Source organism: Pan paniscus, chromosome 6, assembly GCF_029289425.2.
Source record: "Pan paniscus chromosome 6, NHGRI_mPanPan1-v2.0_pri, whole genome shotgun sequence".
Lineage (NCBI taxonomy): Eukaryota > Metazoa > Chordata > Mammalia > Primates > Hominidae > Pan > Pan paniscus.
Genome location: NC_073255.2, coordinates 18,837,388 through 18,850,713, shown reverse-complemented (window position 1 = coordinate 18,850,713; position 13,326 = coordinate 18,837,388). Strand labels below are relative to the sequence as shown.

The following is a 13,326-nucleotide window of genomic DNA, read 5'->3' as shown; positions in this document are numbered from 1 at the left end:
AATGATATGTTTTGGCTGTGGCTCTACCCAAATCTCATCTTGAATTGTAGTTCCCATAATCCCCATGAGTCATGGTAGGGGACCTTGTGAGAAGTAATTGAATCATGAGGGGCGGGCTTTTCCTGTACTGTTCTTGTAATAGTGAATAAAGTCTCACGAGATCTGATGGTTTTATAAAGGGAAATTCACCTGCACACTCTGTCTTTTCTGCCACCATGTAAGACCTGTCTTCACTCCTCCTTCACCTTCTGCCATGATTGTGAGGGCTTCCCAGCTAGAGGGACTTGTGAGTCCGTTAAACCTCTTTTTCTTTATAAATTACCCAGTCTCAGGCACTTCTCCATAGCAGTATGAAAATGGACTAATACTCTAATGAAACCGTTTTTTCAGAACATATCCCCATCATTAAGCTATTCATGACTGTATATACGTTGTGAAGTGATTCGTATGATCAAGTTAATTAGCATATTCATCACTGCACATAGTTACCTTTTTTGGGGGGAGAGTATGGTAAGAGATCTACTCTCAAAAATAAGAAAAATCTTTTAACTAAAACTTATTTGTACTCAGATATTCAGGCTGTTTTAATTGTCCAGTATTTTTGTTTGTTTGTTTTCAAAAAAGTCATTTCCCAAAACATTGCTTAGGTTAATACTTAAAGTTAGTTTAAATCTGTAGAGAAAGGCAGTTCGAAAGTATGCTATCCTTTCATTAATTCATTCATCCAAAAACATGCATTAAATACCTTCTATGTGCCACTGAATAAGAACACAAGGTCCTAAAAAGTTTATCAAATGAAAAAACAGTAACAAATATTTATACAGAATATAAAGCTATGGAGAAATGCTAGCTTTGAAAGTTCACAAGATGAGGTTCCCTAAGGCTAATTTGAGGTTCAGAACTGGGGAAAACCAACTTATTCCGGAAAGATCTTACAGAGGAGGTACTTTAGGCAGCCAGGTTGGAAATATTATTCCTCTTAATGGCTAATACACATAAAACACTAACTTTATTGTTTGTGCTTTAAATCATTCCAAATCAAGTTGTAACTCAGGAGAATAAAATTATCTTTCTAAACAAACTTTTGTGATGCTTTTTTTGTCTTTGTTACTAACCTGTCTTTTACATTTAAATAAACCATAGCAACCACACCTGCATCTCTCACTGTTGTCCATGAAGTGGAGATTAGTGAAGTCTGGTAATGTTTCACTGTTTACTTTAAAGTCACCAAAGTCATACTTTTCATTCTAAAAGAAATGCAAATAATCTTTTTTTTTTTTTTTTTTTTTGAGGCAGAGTCCCACTCTGTCACCAGGCTGAAGTGCAGTGGCACGATCTCAGCTCACTGCAACCTCCGCCTCCCGGGTTCAAGCGATTCTCCTGCCTCAGCCTCCCAAGTAGCTGGGACTACAGGTGCACGCCACCATGCCCAGCTAATTTTTGTATTTTTAATAGAGACGGGGTTTCACCATGTTGGCCAGGATGGTCTAGATCTCTTGACCTTGTGATCCGCCTGCCTCAGCCTCCCAAAGTGCTGGGATTATAGACGTGAGCCACTGTGCCCGGCCAAACGATCATATTTTTAAAGGCAGGTAGAGATTTGTGTTTTGTTTCTTGCTTATTAGTTTTTTGCAAACTTTATATATTACTCAAAAATTAAGATCTATAACCACCTAGATATATTGCTGTTCTATAAATAAAAATTTCTGTTGTCCTTGCAAACTCTAATTTGAATGCTAATAATTTATCTCTAATTAATTAACTCTAATAAACTACGAATTTCTTCCTTCATGTAGTGGGTTAAGAAAAAATACGTCTATGAAACTTGCATGTTGTAACAAACCATTTCAAGTATTAGAAAAAAATATTATCTTTTGATTCCCACTTGCAATCCAAACTATTAGAAAAATGTAACTTAATGTAAAAGATAAGTGTGTATCCTTCCCTGCCACTTATTTTATCATAAAAATTTTAATATTTATAGGTAATATAGCATCTTAAAAAATAAAACTATAGATATATATACCTTACATTGTTAGTGGGGGTGATATTACTCCCAAGTGTTGAAAACTGGCTCTTGGAGGGATGTATCTTAGGTGTCATAATGGTTTGTGACACTCTAAAGGACTACAGGACACAAACAGATACACAGTAAAACTGTGGTATTAAAATATAATGAGAAGGAGGTGATAAGGAATAAACATGTCTAAAAAAGCTCCTTGGGGACAATAACAAAAAAAAGGTTGTGAATACATATATATGTGTAAGTGTATATACACACCTTTATGTACACTATTTTTTTCTTTTTAACAAAAACAGAATATATGGTACTGTATATTCTGTCTCTTGCTTTTATTATCATTCAATATGCTATGTCACATGTAAATCATAGTTGCATGCAAATCATTTCAGAGGTAAGGTAGGTAACATCAACAAGACAAACAGGGTTTGGGGAAGAATGTAGACCATGGCAAAACTGTGAGCCCATGCTTCTTCATGAGGAACATCAGCTCCTTTACATCAGCTCCAGCAGATGGTTGCTATGTGGGAATTTAGGCCCAGTGTTACCATATTCTCTAATTTTTCAAGCAATGGAAGTCTAAATGTTTGTGTATAATATGAATTTTGAATGTTGACAATAACTTTCCCATGAGGGTCAACATTATGTGGGTCAAGCAAAACAGGTCTGGACTAGCACACAATGCTGGCTTCCTTTTGGACTTGTGAGGTAGAAGTTCAACTCACGGTTTTTCAAAGAAATGTTGACAGACTAACTGCAACACAACCTCCTGCAACAGAATTCCCACGTGATTTGCTCAAGCCTACGGAATCAGAAACTCTATGAATCCACCCAGGGATGTCACTTTTTAACAAGGAGTGTCTTATATAATCTCAAATTTGAGAACCAACCATATAGCATACTTTTTAACAGGTGTATAATGATAATTGAATTCCAAACTATAAGAGTATCATACTTTGTCAAATCCATTTCCTTATTGGTGGATACTGAAGTTGCTGCCAGATTTTTTCCTTGGTACCTAATATTTCAATAAATGTCTTCATGCACCATTGCTTTTATTTTTGTAGTATAGATTTCCCAAATGAGGATTATTGGATATAATTTTAGGGTCTAATAGATGTTCATTTTAAAGTCTAGTAGACATTGTAAGCTTACTTTCAAAAGGTTTCAAAAAGTCACATTCCAACCAGCAATATACATGAGTGCCCTTATCCTAGGATCCAACTCTAAGTATATTAGAAACTTCCTTCCAAATTGATGAGTTAAAACATTCTTTAAGGCAGGGCGCGGTGGCTCACGCCTGTAATCCTAGCACTTTGGGAGGCCAAGGTGGGCGGATCACAAGGTCAGGATTTGAGACCAGCCTGACCAATATGGTGAAACCCCATCTCTACTAAAAATACAAAAATTAGCTGGGCATGGTGGTGGGCACCTGTACTCCCAGCTACTTGGGAGGCTGAGGCAGGAGAATCACTTGAACCCAGGAGGTAGAGGTTGCAGTGAGCCGAGATCACGCCACTGCACTTCAGCCTGGGTGACAGAGCAAGACTCTGTCTCAAAATAAATAAATAAATAAATAAATAATAAAAATTAAAAAATTCTTTATTTTTTAAGTGTACAGTATAATGTACTGATTTGGGGTGCAGTTAAAAGTTTTTTTTTTCCACATTTATAAGTTGTTTGCAATTCCTCTACTTGAGGGAGTTTACAGATAGTCACCAGCTGAAAATGGCAGTATTGAGAGTGAGAGAGGATACAGCTACATAGTATCAGTTTCCTTGATACCCTTACCTTCTTCCCAGGCTCCCCCCTCCTCTCAAATTTCTACTACTCCTCACATACAGTGTTCCTGAAGCCACTGATTATATTTCACCCTCCTGTGAGGACTCTATGTTTTCCTTTGGAATTATTTTCACTTGTTCATTTTCTTGGCCAATTTTGCTGTTTAATTTTATATCTTTTTCTTATCTATTTGATGTAACTGTGCAAACTAGATCTTTAACAATTTGCCTTACATACTGTTTTAATACAACAAATTTTAAAAGTTACTGTTTTACTTAATACTCTACTCAATTTTGAGCAAACTTCATTTGATTTTAATTATAGCAACCATTTAAAACAAGCAGCGCCATTTTAGCTTGTTGCCTTTCTGTAACTGCTTTTAGAAATTCACTTTCTTTAACAACATGCATTTTCAGCATAATGCCATAGTAAGTTAACTGTAGAGAAGTCACTAATGAATATTATTTTACTTTATTAAATAACAGCAAGGGAAATATAAAAATTTAAATAGTTTTACATGCAACCTAAAAACTTTCCAAACTCAAAAATGGACTTCTTTTTGGAGGGGGGTAGCTTTCTCTCAAGAACTCTTATTTCAAAATCCAAATGGGATTTCAAAATACAAGTAAATAAATGTCAAAGCCTCTTGGCCTCTGCGCTGCCATTCTATGCCTGAAATCCTGCCAAAATGAAATTTTCCGTTCAAAAGGACTGGCATTTACTAAACTGATGTTTTAAAGACATTCTCAAAAAGTAGTGGAAACTTTGTCCAGCTTTTTATGTTCCTGTCTTGTAGACAGAACAGCTGCCTTTGCAGATATTTTCCAAGATCTTACATTTTCTGAAAAACAAATTTTCAGCCCTTCCACTGTCTTCAGCAACTGGGTCTATTGGTTTTTCCCAGTGCCAAGCATAGAAGATAAACAACTGCCAAACTAGAAGCTAGTGTCTCACTGAGTATCAAGGCATAGAAAGTACAGAAGAGATAGTGTTTCAGTAAGTATCAATGCAGAGAAAAGACAGAAGAGAAAGTGGGAGAAAGAAAAGAGGGTGGTTCAATCGTTCACAGGCAAGAGGGACACATTTATCTCAAAATTTTAGGCTGTTTCAACAAAACCGAGCTGTAGCGAGACTAGCTGCTTATTCACACGAGAACATCATTTTCAGTTACTATGAAGATCAAAGAGTTAAAAGATATGAGTTCATTTAAAGAACTCAAAAGGGAAAATATGAAGCCACCGCAATACGTAGTAAAATCTGAGGCTAACAGCGCAGCGCCTGAGAGTGCCAGTCCACTAAAGGGAGGAAGAAGGGGCGCAGAGCTTATGGGGGCCTGGGAAGGAGTGAGAAGTCTTTGGAAATGGAAACTAAAACTATCAGCCAGCGAAAACCATCAATATTCCTAAAAATATATAATACTAATAATACATAAAAGCTTTAAAAAACTAACAAGACACTGTGGGATACAAAAAAAGGTAGAAATGAAAATTACAGAATGTTAAGTGAAAAAACTGAAATCCATCTACAGTCGAACAGTTTGCACCTTTAAAAGCAATGACTTGAAGCAGCAAGCAAAAGTTTCCAGTCCTTAAGACTTTCTCCCCACTCTCAATTCTTTCTCTCCTCTAGTGCAAAAGCTGTCTAAGCAGTGCACGCCGGAATTATCCCCACGTGAGCCTTCCTTTCATTTCGGTCTTAATTTTTTTCTCTCTTGTTATTACTCCCAGACCCCAACCTCTTTTTCCTCATCTAGTATCTGTTTCAGGGACAGGACAAAGAGGAGGCAGCGAGCTGAAAAAAGTTTTGTGGTTTGGGATACTTGGGCCTTTGTTGTGTCATTTCCTCTACCCCTCCACGCCCCCAACCACGTGACCAAGAAGGGCCGGAATTTTGTGAATGGAGACGAAAGGTGGCTGTTGGGGCGAGCGGGACTCCGCCCCCTTCCCTAAAGCGGCCAATCTCCTAGCGGAGCGCTGAGGGGTCAGCAATAAACAACAATGGGCTGGGGATTTACGGCTCGTTATTGGCTGCGGGAAGAACCTCGCCGGGACCTAACCCGAAGCTCCGCCCCCTCGCGGTTACCCTGGATACCCGTCAGGCTCGGGCTGCAGAGAAGGTCTTTGGAAACTGTTGCTCAGATTACAGGCGCTGGGTTATTCCAGGAGTGCAGGGTGGTGGAGGACCCTTGTTATTGACCCCCTGCTTGGTTGCACCCTCAGATAGTACCCATGAGCTTCACTGTTCAGCCTCGGGGCCCAGGCGCTTCCTGGAAGCTCTCCTTGGCCGGGGTTAAAATGCAGTTCCCGCTCAAAATGCTTATAGGTGCGCGCGTTGTGAACTCCGATTTAGTAGTTTCAGGGAATGCGCGGGGTCTGTCTTTGCTGTCCATAGTTATTGGTTGTTTTCCCAGTAATAAGTGTTGATTGTTTGTTTGTTTGCTTCTTTTTTAAGTAGATCTTTCTCCTGCCCAGGTCCGGGGTTGAGTGCTGTGCGCTCTTACACTCCATTTTAATGTGTCTCCATAACGTTCTATTTAAGGAAGGAAACTTTCAAATAGAAATTGAGAACTGCAGCACGTTTCCTAACGGGCGGAACAGCTGCCGGAAACGTCTTTTGGTCACTAGTTCTGGTCACAAATGAATTTCAACAGCATTGAGTCCCTGGTCCTATCCCCGCGGCCTCCCGTCCGCTGTTGGACACTGGCTCCTTAAAGTGACGCTTTACTGTTCTGAGTCCCATAGGAGGATCAGGGCAAGTGGCTTCAGAGATGCAGCCCTCACTGCTTAACGTCCTAGTTATTGTCCTTGAAACCCGAGCCATCTCACCGCTCGCCCCCAACCCTGGGCTCTGGCTGTTTAAAAGCTGGAGAGGAAGTGAAAGCGTCAAGTACAGTAAGTGACACCCTCCGCCTCCGTGTATACATAACAAAAGCTCAGGAAACGTGCGGGTCCTAGGATTTACGAGCAACCCCAAGCCCTCCCTCCTACTCCCCACAGCCACAGTGGACTGGAAGTACCTTTTCCCAGTGCACACGTAGGGACCATTTTGACTTATACTTTTTCACCTAGCTTGCTCTGTTATCCTCCCATCACAACCTCTGCTAATCAGCAATTCTGCATCTCCTAGGTGCCTTCCTTATAGATTCTTTATGTTTCTGTCCCACGAACGATAGGATCTAATTTTAGTTGAGGATGACTGTTTAAAAAATGTTTTGATAAACCATAATGGTGATGGTGGGTTTTGAAAAACGGGAAAATAAATTGGGCCAAAAGCTGAGTGGGAATGAGGATAGAGAGCGAGGTGAGCTCCTAGTCAGGGCAAGAGTAGAGGGGTTGGAGATCCTGAGGGGAGGGCAGCTGAATAAGGCGGTACGGGCTTTGTGGATCGCGGCTCTAAGGGTATACCAGAACCGCACAACAGTACTTTAAGGAAACCAGCCCAATAGTGGACCTAACACCCCAATAATGGGAACTGGCGACTCGAAACACACGGTTTCAGTATCCCCAGGCGCCTTAACAATAAGCAGCGGGTTACAGAGGAAATCAAGTCTCTCCGTGGCGCTTCCAGGCTGAGGACCCAGCGCCTACCGGCCGAGCACCCCCTAGGGCAGAGGGGCGAGGGAGACCCGCGGGAAGGGGCAGCAAGCCGCCTGATTGACAGCCCGAAATCTGATCTTGTGAAAGAGACGCGGAGCCAATGGGAGGAAGCGATCCATCAGTTTGGATTGGAGGCCCCTGGAGGAGAAGTAGAGGAAAAACCACCGAATTGAGCTCTGTCAGAGGCGCTTTCGGCTTCCAAGGGGGAAGTGCTGGGCTATAATTAATGTTTTTATTAAATTTGGAGGGAAGTTTTTGCAGCCTTTCGCCTAGCGTGGCCTTCAGGTGGGTCTTTCCAACAACTTTTTATGTCTCTCCAGATAATTGCATGGTTGTGGGTCGCAAAAACTATCCGGATGAAAGAGGTGTCTCCGTCTCTTTAGTCCCGTTAGGTGCAAAGCAAGTCTCGTTGATCGCCATTGCTAGTTTTGCACACGTTTGCGAATCAGAGCTGCCCGGGGTACACCGACCGTGCAGGGAAACATCGAGAGTGTAAATAAATACATCGCCTCTTGTTCGGATTTTTGCTACTACCGAAAATATGTAAATTGTGAACTCTGTTGGCTCTCTTTGGATCCAGGTGAAGGAGGCGGTGTAGGGAGGGTTATTTTTGTGAATGGGACTGTCGGAGGGTAATTAGCTATGCAAATTCAAGAGCTTCATTCATGATTTTTTTTTAAGCCTAAAAGCCATCTTGTTCCCCTCTAGGTTGATAGAAGTCCAGATCCTGAGGAAATCTCCAGCTAAATGCTCAAAATATAAAATACTGAGCTGAGATTTGCGAAGAGCAGCAGCATGGATGGATTTTATGACCAGCAAGTGCCTTACATGGTCACCAATGTGAGTGATCAGTTTGAAAGTTGCTGTTTATAAACTTGACTCCGTCGGGGGTGGGGAGAGGGAGAAAATGAGAAGGGAGGGGGCACGGGGGTTGGGATTGCAGATACTTATCTGCTTTGTTGCCACTGTAGGGCGACTCTGCTTCTAGAAGCCCAGTCTTCAAAATGAGCTTACCTTTCAGTGATTTGGATAAGGCATAGTTTTGTTTTTAAGACCCCTTTTTCTGATTAAAGTGCCCAACATGAGTGGAAGAGGAGATGGAGGGCAGCAGCAGCTGCTGCACTCAAAGTTTTTGGCTGGGTTTGTCTGCCACATTGAAAAGAATGAAGTTGAGACAAATGCTGACACTTTTTGTTTATATGGGGTGTTTTTGTTTCTTTTTTTTTTTCTCATTTTCTCTTTTTTTTTTTTTCATTTCTCTACTCTTTTTGCTTTTTTTTTGTGTGGGGGTGGGGTGGGGAGGAGGGGCTGTCCAAGAGAGAATAAAACCCACTGTTTTAATCTAGCATTGAACCAGCCTAAAAACAACTTTAAGTGTAAATGCTTCAGGTTGTTTTGATGCTGAGATACCATGAATATATGATTGATAAATAGTAATGTGCTAAGATCGGCACTGGGAAGCAACTGTCCCTGCCTGCTTAACATAAGCTTTCACTGTCAAATAAGTGAGAAAATGAATATTAGAGTTGATACTATGGACTTCTATTTTTCTATTCAGAGAAGATCCATTAGACTTATGTATGCATGTCTGTGTGTGTGTGTGTGTGCGCGCGTGTGCGTGTGTGTGATCTGAGGTTTACATTCTTTTAAAGGATTTTATCTTTCCCTTTGTAGAGTCAGCGTGGGAGAAATTGTAACGAGAAACCAACAAATGTCAGGAAAAGAAAATTCATTAACAGAGATCTGGCTCATGATTCAGAAGGTGAGGTTTGATTTTGGGCTGAATCCCCATTTTTTTACCTACACTCTCCACCCTGCTAAAAGAAAAGGAGCACTTCAGTCTTATCTTAAAAATAATAAACTTTGAAATTACTGAATTTAACTAAGACTTTAACTTGGAACGATTTACATAATGTGGCAGTTTGCATGGGAGACTATTTTATGGTCCTATCACAAAGTAATGAAAGAAGGAAATAAAAACTTCTCAATGACAACCTTCTTTTAATCATTGTTTTGTGTTTAAATACCTTTGTCCATGTGGCATATAACTCACCCCATTCACTAAGATAACAATTTAAAAATATCCAATACAGTGGGACAAATTCAGCAGCTATGTACACTGCTTACTTTTTTCTTTCTCCTTTATTACAAGTTAAACAGTATTAGTGATTGTTTGGTTTCCCACCTCCTTTACACTAAAACCATCTACTATTAACAGAATTTTCAAGGGTGATTTTGATGACTAAATTGTGAGGTCATAATACCTTGTTTATCGACCATAATGTGTTCACTGAATCATACTTAAGGACTCCTTAATAATTATAATACTATTTGGGAAATTAGTTTGCAGATTCTTTTTATGAACTGTTGCTAGGATGTCAGTATGTTACAAATTATTTTAGCCATGAGGACATTCATAATAAACTTAATATACTTAGATTTAATTATCAAAGTTTAGTTGGCAATTTTAATTAGATATACTGAATTCTGAAACTTCCTCAAATCTTCATACTATTTAAATACCTCCCTCCCTCCCTCCCTAACATGACCATATAGTTTAGAACTTGATGAGAACCTGGTGCCAAAGAATTATCTTTCTGACTTTTATAAACCTATTAATGTAGAAATTTTCCTCTAAAAACTTGTATTTGAAGTGGTTTCTTTTAGTTTCGAGGTATTGAAGTTGAAAACATAATACTTTGACAGTTGTACCATGTACCATTATATACTTTATGTAAGATTCAGAAGATATAAATAAAATGCTTTTCAGTCTTTGTAATCTTCCCCCTACTACTATTTTAGCAAGAGTTAAATATATTTAAGGAAGATTTCAGTGAACAGACACATATTCACCTCAGCCTTTTTGTGAATTCTGGTATCCCTGAGCTTATTTATTAAGCTGTTTGTTAAAAAGAAGAAAAGATGATTGACTTTATTCTTTAGTTGACTAAAATAATTTCTTAAAGAGTTGCTTAATAGGCATGAAAAGTAGGCAGTATTACTGAGATATTTAAGTTATGCCTCTTTTTTTATTTTTATGTTGACTGTGTCTCTTGAAATTAAATTTATATTTAATACCAATTTCATGACAAACATTTCCATTTAATGAAGACTAAAGATTTGCAAATCTTATGTTTATGTCTTTGACTTGTTTTTTAGAACTCTTTCAAGATCTAAGTCAATTACAGGAAACATGGCTTGCAGAAGGTAAGGCAAAATTTGCTTTAAAAGGGGGGAAAGCAACTCTAGAAGGAGAAAAAAAAGAAGTCCTGAACTTGCTGTCTTAATATTCAGCCCAATTAATTGAGCTCTAAAAGAGCCACCTCATGTGTCATGCATACATTAGAGCCTCTGATGAGTTTGTCTTTGGGGACTCTGGGGCTGTACTACCCAGTGTCATCACAAATTACCAGGAGAAATTGCTTCCAGCTCACAATCACATCTGCTTTTGGCAAGAACTAATGCACCAAGACTTCAAGTTCTAAGCCTCTGTTCAGATTTTAATTGCAATTGATCAGGTTTATATTATTGTACCTCCAGAGACCTCCTAGAGCCAGAACCCGGCTGGCTTGCTGTTTCCTTTAGAGCAGCGCATATCATTATTTGGTGTTCTGGTGGAGGACTTTTCTGATGGCAGAAATTAGTTTCTCTGGGTTCATCAGGACGGGATGCTTCAAGATTTAAGTGCAAGTGTCTTCTTTCCACCTTGTTCACAACACAGAACGTTAGGTGTGTATCTAATACTTAGGAAATCTATGGGTTTAAAATAAATGGGAGATATGAGGATTTTAAAAATGTTTTCCATGTGTTACTATTCATGTTATGTTTGTTGAAATTGACCGTTGCTATTTTGTCAGTTTTGTTAGGATTTATTTAATAGAGCAAGGATACATTTAAAGGCATTACTTTTATTTTGAATTATTTTTTGTTAAAATTTTGTGGTGCAATCTGTTATATCTTTTATCGTATGCAACTTTATAGGAAAATGAGATTGCTTCATAAAGCTTTATACAACTTCAAAAATGCCTAATGTTGAGGGACTTTTGTTGGCATTCATAATTTGAAATTTTTCTTTTGGATTTGGCATAAAAATGTGAAACATTAATTTTATGGTGTGGTTTGTGGGAAATACAAAGAGAAAAACTATAGATATTTAAGCATTGAGTGTATAACAGTATTATTTGTGTGTTCACATTATGTGGGAAACATGCAAATTTTGGAACAGATTTTAAGATGGTTAAAAAGGAGGGAGTGGGTCTCTTTAAATGGAACCCAGGTGTTACTGTAGCTACTTTGAGGCAGACTGATGTGTTTTATCGGTGGTCTTGAATGCAGTTGATCAAGTTGCTGTTAGCATGTAAAATAAGTTTCTTTGTTTTGCTGATAGTCTAGTTCTCCAAAGAGCTTTTTCAATCTTTATCAATCTTTAAAGTTAAATAGCTTTCCTAATAGTCCTTTGAAAGGATGATTGTATTTATATGTTAATGAAGGTAAGACTTACTGAAAGTTTTGGCTATATTTAAGGATCATTTTGCTAGTCTGTGTAAATGAAACTTACTGCAATACATTACTTTTTATTGCAACATAAGTCATATTCAGATATAAGTTTTTCAAGGAAAATTTGCATGGAGATTCTTGTATTAACTTATGCCTATTAGTTTTGCAAAGTCAAAGGTTGTGAGAACATTACCTTTATGAGAGAATTTTTTTGCTTCTCCAAAATAACTTAAAATATCTATTTTAATTGTTCTGGAAGGTTTGTTGGTTCTTAGATGTTTAAATCTCATTGATTCCAAGTCAGTGCACTTGCTGGCAGATTTTGAATGTGCATAGCAACTCTGTTCCTGGAATTTTAAAATGTGGAATCTGTGACAGACTCTTACCATTTTATAATCAGTTTCAGTACTTTTTTTTTTTTAACTTTTGACTTGTTTTGTGTCTTGTAGCTCAGATAAGTGATTGCAATAATTTATCCAAATTTATCTTTTAAAACTCTGCAGAGAATAGTCTTTCTCTGGGATTATTAACATACCTGTAAATCAAACCTGAAGATTTAGCACTACAAAAAATAAACCTAGAAAATGATCAATGTATTTGGAAGAACATGGACCTTTACTTAGAAAAGAATTATAATTTCAATTAAGTTCAGGAATTAATCACGAGTGTTTTATATGAATTCCCAGGTGGACTACTATTTACAAACTATGGATAAGATTTCATTTTAGAATAATTTAAGCATTTTCAAAACAGTTTATGTGAATTTATCTAATCATGATGTAAGTAAAAAGTTGTTAATGTGATGTTTAAAACCTAATAGTGAGAAAAGAGATCTTTTTAACTTCTTGTTTCTAGACTCCACTTTTTTTTTGTTTTGAGAAATTAAATATATTATTTTGCACTGATATTTTAACTTGACTTATCCCACCTCTTGAACGGTATTAGCTAAGAAGAGATCCCCAAATTACCCTAGTTTATTTGTAGTGAGATGTGTCCATTTATGTCTTTCTGGACATCCAGAAATTAAAACATTGCCAAATTGGCAGACCATGAACCGTTTACATATTTCTTTTCATAATGCTCCATAGCCAAGAAAGTGACCATGGAATTTTAAGACATCTTGACCCTTTTAAAAAAGATCATTGGCAGTTAATCAAGTTTCTCCCATGAGTTAGAATTCCACTGGGAAGTTAAACAGGTCTAAAAACCTTATTAGACATAAGAGTCAAGTTAGTTGTCATATGTCATATGATAATTGTGTTTTTGAAAAATTATAAAAGTCCTCAAATATTTGTGAAATGATATCTTAGCATGTTTAGTTTGTTTTTTTCTGTAAGACTATTCATAAATTTTACCCCAAATGCAAAATATGGATTAGTCATGGGTAATTATTATGGATTATAAAATTTCTTTTATTTCTAAGGGGAAGTT

At 37.9% G+C, this 13,326-nt stretch overlaps 1 protein-coding gene across 5 annotated transcripts in view; it reads left to right on the top strand.

Annotated features, from left to right (window-relative positions):
* The first annotated feature begins 3,955 nt into the window (after positions 1 to 3,955).
* The window catches only part of ETV1 (ETS variant transcription factor 1), a 99,247-nt gene continuing 89,876 nt past the window's right edge, over positions 3,956 to 13,326 (top strand). The window contains exons 1-5 of one of the 5 annotated variants that reach the window (XM_008978692.4): positions 3,956 to 7,683; positions 7,782 to 7,978; positions 8,107 to 8,238; positions 9,073 to 9,160; positions 10,558 to 10,605. In XM_008978692.4, the coding sequence (XP_008976940.1) occupies positions 8,194 to 8,238; positions 9,073 to 9,160; positions 10,558 to 10,605 (181 nt within the window). In that variant the 5' untranslated portion in view covers positions 3,956 to 7,683; positions 7,782 to 7,978; positions 8,107 to 8,193. Of the gene's footprint in view, positions 7,684 to 7,781; positions 7,979 to 8,106; positions 8,239 to 8,350; positions 8,567 to 9,072; positions 9,161 to 10,557; positions 10,606 to 10,806; positions 11,128 to 13,326 lie in introns of those variants that run through there. The other 4 variants (XM_034963726.3, XM_008978691.4, XM_008978690.6 and 1 more) reach the window with 4 other exon arrangements.